General features: G+C 41.7%; 1 protein-coding gene across 1 annotated transcript in view; it reads left to right on the top strand.

The window, feature by feature from the left end:
* Nucleotides 1-5,561, top strand: part of AREL1 (apoptosis resistant E3 ubiquitin protein ligase 1) — a 27,161-nt gene that overhangs the window by 10,021 nt on the left and 11,579 nt on the right. Inside the window, exons 4-7 of the mRNA XM_007941367.2 lie at nucleotides 534-703; nucleotides 949-1,129; nucleotides 1,321-1,568; nucleotides 3,197-3,274. Coding sequence (XP_007939558.1) covers nucleotides 534-703; nucleotides 949-1,129; nucleotides 1,321-1,568; nucleotides 3,197-3,274 — 677 coding nt within the window. The remainder of the gene's footprint in view (nucleotides 1-533; nucleotides 704-948; nucleotides 1,130-1,320; nucleotides 1,569-3,196; nucleotides 3,275-5,561) is intronic.

The following is a 5,561-nucleotide window of genomic DNA, read 5'->3' on the forward strand; positions in this document are numbered from 1 at the left end:
ACTGGAGAAGAATGTATATTGTGCTGCTGTTGGGTGAAGTGCTCTATAGATGTCTATAAGGCCAAGTTGGTGGATTGTATTGTTTAGCTCTTCTTTATGCAGATTTTTTAACAAGACTTTCTTCCCAAAGTGTTCCCAGCATCACACCCAAGCCTTGTACATGTTTTGTTAGCTTTATACCTAATTTTTTTTTTTTTTTTTTTGAGCAACTGATTGTTCAGCACTTACTTTGAAGGCCTGCTGGGGGAAGTCTAGGGCACTGTAGGCACTGGAGCTGTAGCTCTCAAGTTCCATTTTCTTCAGGTCCTTTTCTCATTTTGTTTAGTGCTTGCAGTGGTTGGGAATTTGTAAAAATAACTTTGAAAGTTCATTTGGATTTCTTTATTTCCTTTCTTTTTCTGTGCCTCTTAATGCTGTTGTTTATCCCTAGGACTTGGGAGGCCATCCGGCTCTTTAGGATCACTGATTGAGCAGGACTTTGTGCCCTGCAGGGCACCTCTCTCAATATTGGATTTCATTGTTTTTTATTCCAGGAATGGTGGTTCCTTCCAAGACCAAAATCGTGTGCCATTTTTCTACTCTTGTATTGACCTGTGGACAGCCACATACCCTTCAAATAGTGCCCCGAGATGAGTACGACAACCCTACCAACAATTCCATGTCCTTGAGAGACGAGCATAATTATAGTTTGTCCATTCATGAGGTAAGCAGCCGCCCCTTTTTCTTGTGTGCTTGGGAAAGTAGAACTCCTTTTTCCTCCATTTTCAACCTTAGTGATTCACTCTCCTGTCCAGTGACCTCTGCCTGACTTTGCTTCATCTGACAATACCTGTCTCATTAGTAGTTGTGAGGCATATTAGAGCATAGATAGGAGTTCTCTGTACAGAGGAAATTGCCTTGCATATTGGGAGAATCGTATATGTTAAGTGATGCTGTTTCCCCCTGTAGCTTGGTCCTCAAGAAGAAGAAAGCACTGGTGTCTCATTTGAGAAATCAGTGACATCCAACAGGCAGACCTGCCAGGTGTTCTTGCGACTCACCCTGCATTCTCGTGGCTGCTTCCGTGCCTGCATTTCATACCAAAATCAACCAATAAATAATGGTGAATTTGACATTATTGTCCTAAGTGGTAAGTTGAAAGAAAAGCGGTGATTGGGCCCTGTTGCTGGGGAGTTTGTTCTTGGCATGTCTGCATTTTTCTGACCAACTTCACAAACACTTGATATTTGAGACAAACTTGGCTTAGAGTCCTATAGACCAAGAGGGTACTGATAGGTCATTTTTTTCTCCCCTGACTCCTTATTTCTTGTTACCTTTCAGAGAATGAGAAGAATATTGTTGAGCGCAATGTATCCACCTCAGGGGTGAGCATTTACTTTGAGGCTTATCTTTATAATGCCACCAACTGCACCAACACACCATGGCACCTACCACCCATGCACATGAGCTCCTCCCAGCGCCGACCTTCCACTGCTGTTGAGGAGGAAGATGAAGATTCACCTTCTGAGTGCTACACCCCTGAGAAGATGAAGAAACCGAAGAAGGTGTACTGCTACGTGTCACCAAAGGTTGGAATGCCCGTTCTTGCCTTGAGATCCCCCCGTCTGAGCCTGCATGTACACTTGGTATTTGGTAACAGAAATCATGAAATACCAATCTGAGAATCAGGGCAAGATCGTGACTTACAGGGTTTCTAGGATACTAAGAGCAGCTTCTTAAAATTGAGTAGAGGATTGTATCTGTTTTCTGCTGCGAGTGTTTTGTAGGGACTACACTGAGTTCTATCTAGAGGTTCTATGGAGCACCTGTGGCATTACCCCCTTTCGTTGCTTCTGGGAAGATTTTTCAAGGCATGGCTCTTAGAGTTTTAAAGAAAGCTATTTGTAACCATTCAAAATTCCAAACTCAAAAACTCACTGCCGTTGAGTCGATTCTGACTCATAGTGACCCCCATTGGATTTCCAAGGCGGTAAATCTTTACGGAAGTAGATTGCCCAGTCTTCCTTCCGCGGAGTGGGTAGTGAGTTTGAAGCACCAGGCTTCTGGTTAGCAGTCAAATACCTTAGGCACTATACTACCAGAGCTCAAAATTACTGAGTGTAAAAATTGCTGTTGGCCCTTTGTGCTATACTGAAACAGTTTGTTCTTTCTTTCTGTGATTTGTGCATCTACAATAAAAGGATGGCACTATCAGGCTAGAGAAATGGAATAGAGAAATTTTGGCAGAGATAGGAAGGTGACCTTCCCAGGGCCCCTGAGCTAAGAGGCACTTTGTGTGAGGGATTTTCTTTTTAACATTTTTATTATGCTTATTCATTCAGCCCTCATAAAAATGAGACTTCTGTTAAAATATCCCAGTACATGGCTTTAATCCTGTAACCAAAATTAAGCTCTTATTCTGTTAGACTCAGAACATTTTGCCATATGCCATTATTTTGAAATCTGGCCTTAATTTGGGCTGGGGGATAGTGGTGATGGATGGGATACAGACGAAACACAGCTGATGGTGAATTGATCATTGTTGAAGCTGCCGATGGGCCCATCCATTATACTGTTTTCTTTTCTTTAATATGTGTTTGAAATTTTCTTTAATGAAAAATTAAAAAGAGAGAGAAAGAGAAAAAAAAATCTGACCTACTGCGTGTTCAGGTATTTTTTTTTCCAAGATTAAAAAAATGACTGCATTGTTTTTTCCTTCTTTTGTAAAGAGATCCCCCTTTATTCTTAGGTAAGGGATTTTAATGGAGTTTTTTTGGGCTAAGTACTCCCTACCCCTGACAAGTCCTTGGTAATGTTCACCTAGGTGTAAAGCAGGGGGTGTGGGCTGGTGTCCCTGCCCATTGACTTGGAGAAGTCTTGGAGCAGCTCCAGGTTGAGCAGAAGTAGATTTGATTATTGTCAGGTGAAATTGTCTGTACTCATAAAGTGAAAATGTGATCTCAGATATTTGGAAGTTTTAGCAAGATTTGAGTAGTAAGATTATGAAGTGCCTCTGTGTGAAATTACATTGTCAAGATGTTTTTAATAGGCCTATTTTAAGAGAGAGTTGATGTATTTATTTGATTTTGTTCTGACTAACTTATCTCCTTGTCCATGGGGAAAAATGGTTAACATGAGAAATGAGGGTAAAGACTCTGATATTTGAGTTGCAGTACCAGAATAGAGCCTTTTTGTTTTCTGTATATTGGCCCTCTAGCAATTCTCAGTGAAGGAGTTCTACCTGAAAATTATTCCCTGGCGCCTTTACACCTTCCGAGTATGTCCAGGAACAAAAGTAAGTTGAACTTTATGTCTGGTTCATGTTGATGTTAGTGCTGTGGAACTTGTCAGCTTTTTCTTTCTTCCTAGTGTTTCTGGAAGTTCTCACTGTGCACACAGGATTCGTTGCCAAGTAAACACAGATCCATTATCTGCTCATAAATGGCATAAAGAATATCTAAATTCTAGAAGGATACAGAAAGAAGAATTAGTAGCAACTCGGAATACTTCCGCAGTTACCTTTTGCCCCTAAGACTGTATGTTGTTGTTGTTGGTTGCTGTTGGGTCACTTCGCAGTCATGGCCCTTTCTTCTGCGGAGTGGCTGATGGGTTCAAACCACTGAGCTTTTACTTAGAAGCCAAGTGCTTAACCATTGCACCACTAGGGCTCGTTGGTAGATGTGTTAGGGAGTCAGTAAGTCAAAAACCCTGACAGGTACCTTTAAGTGGAAGCTTCCTCCCTTTTCCAGACCTCCAGTTGGAAAAATCTTTAGTCACCAAGCTTATAGCTCAAAGAGTTAACTAGAATTGTAAGACATCACAGGATTCCAGTCCCCAAAGAGTCCAGTATTATGCTGGACATCTTTTATTTTTGGTGCTGGGAGAGTCAAAGAGGGTAGTGTTCCTTTAACTTTCAGGAAGATTTTGTTGTGAATCCGTCTCTGTGTTTCTAAGCCACTACTTTGTGAGCGGGCCTCTGAATTTTTATCTGTTTCTGCTTTTTTACTTATTCTCCCAGTTATTACTACTGATGGCTTGGTGATAATATCACTCAGGGCAATTGAAACTATAGTTTTAATTCGCCAGTTAACAACATTATGTAATTGTTTTGGTTACCTAGTGCCACTCTGACAGGAATATTCCACAAATGGGATGGCTTTAACAAACAGGAGTTTATTCTCTTACAATTTTCAGGCTTTAAATCCAAATTCAAAGTGCCAGGCTCTAGGGGCTGGGTGAAAGTCCCTCAACCTTGGGCTTCAGCTCTGCTCTCAGCCCACTGAAGCTAGAGGCTTTTCTTCACTCAGACAGCTGCTGGCTGCTGAGACTGACAAGCCCAAGGTTGACACGTAAAAAGGCACAGTCCCAGTGTTACTAGACCACATGGCAGGCTGTTAATTCAAGTCTATTGAAAGTTCCAAGGTTGGCAGAGCATGGCAGGCTGCTGAACAACTACACGACTACGTGCAGAGTTCAAGCGTGCCATAAGCTAGAGACCATTCCCAAAGCTGTTTCTTACATATGGAAGCAGCCCACATACCCAAAGCAGCTACTCAGCTGCTCCAGTAGATTCCACCACGGAGTTAATTACCAATCTCACCATGGGGAATAACTACATCCAGCTGCCTAGCCACTCAACCAGGCCCAGCCAAGTAGACACACAAACTTTACCTCCACAATAATGAAGGCTTTGGACATCAAAGGATAGTTGTTGTTGTTGTTAGGTACTTCAAGTCGGTTCTGATTCATAGCAACCCCATGTACAACAGAACAAAGCCCTGTCCAGTCTTGCATCTTCCACACAGTCATTGCTGTGTTTTAGCTATTGTTGCAGCCACTATGTCAATGCATCTCCTTGAGGGTCTTCCTCTTTTTTCTTACCTTCCACCTCACCAAGCATGTCTTTCTCCAGGGACTGGCCCCTCCTGGTAACATATCCAAAGTACGTGAGACGAAGTCTTGCCATCCTTGTTTCTAAGGAGCATTCTGGCAGTACTTCTTCCAAGACAGATTTGTTTGTTCTTCTGGCAGTCCATGGTTTATTTAATATTTTTCACCAACACCATAATTCAAAGGTATCAATTCTTCTTCAGTCTTTCTTATTCATGCATATGAGGTGATTGATAATACCATGGCTTGGCTTGGGGCACCTTAGTCCTCAAAGTGACGTCTTTGCTCTTCAGCTCTTTAAAGAGGTCTTTTGCAGCAGATTTGCCTAATGCATAAGTCATTTGATTTTGTGACTGCCATTCCATGAGTGTTGATTATGGATCCAAATAAAATGAAATCCTTGACAATTTCAGTCTTTTCTCCATTTATCATGATGTTGCTTATTGGTCCAGTTGTACGGATTTTTGTCTTCTTTATGTTGAGGTGTAATCCACACTGAAGGCTGTAATCTTCAGTCTTCATCAGGAAGTGCTTCAAGACCTCTTCACTTTCAATAAGCAAAGATTGTGTTTTTTGCATATCATAGGCTGTTAATGCAGCAGTATATTGATAGAGAACTTCCAGAGGTTCAAGCTGGATTCAGAAGAGGACGTGGAACAAGGGATATCATAGCTGTTGTCAGATGGATCTTG

The sequence above is a fragment of the Orycteropus afer genome, unplaced genomic scaffold, assembly GCF_000298275.1.
Source record: "Orycteropus afer afer isolate SDZICR_OR568_19922 unplaced genomic scaffold, OryAfe1.0 scaffold00079, whole genome shotgun sequence".
NCBI lineage: Eukaryota > Metazoa > Chordata > Mammalia > Tubulidentata > Orycteropodidae > Orycteropus > Orycteropus afer.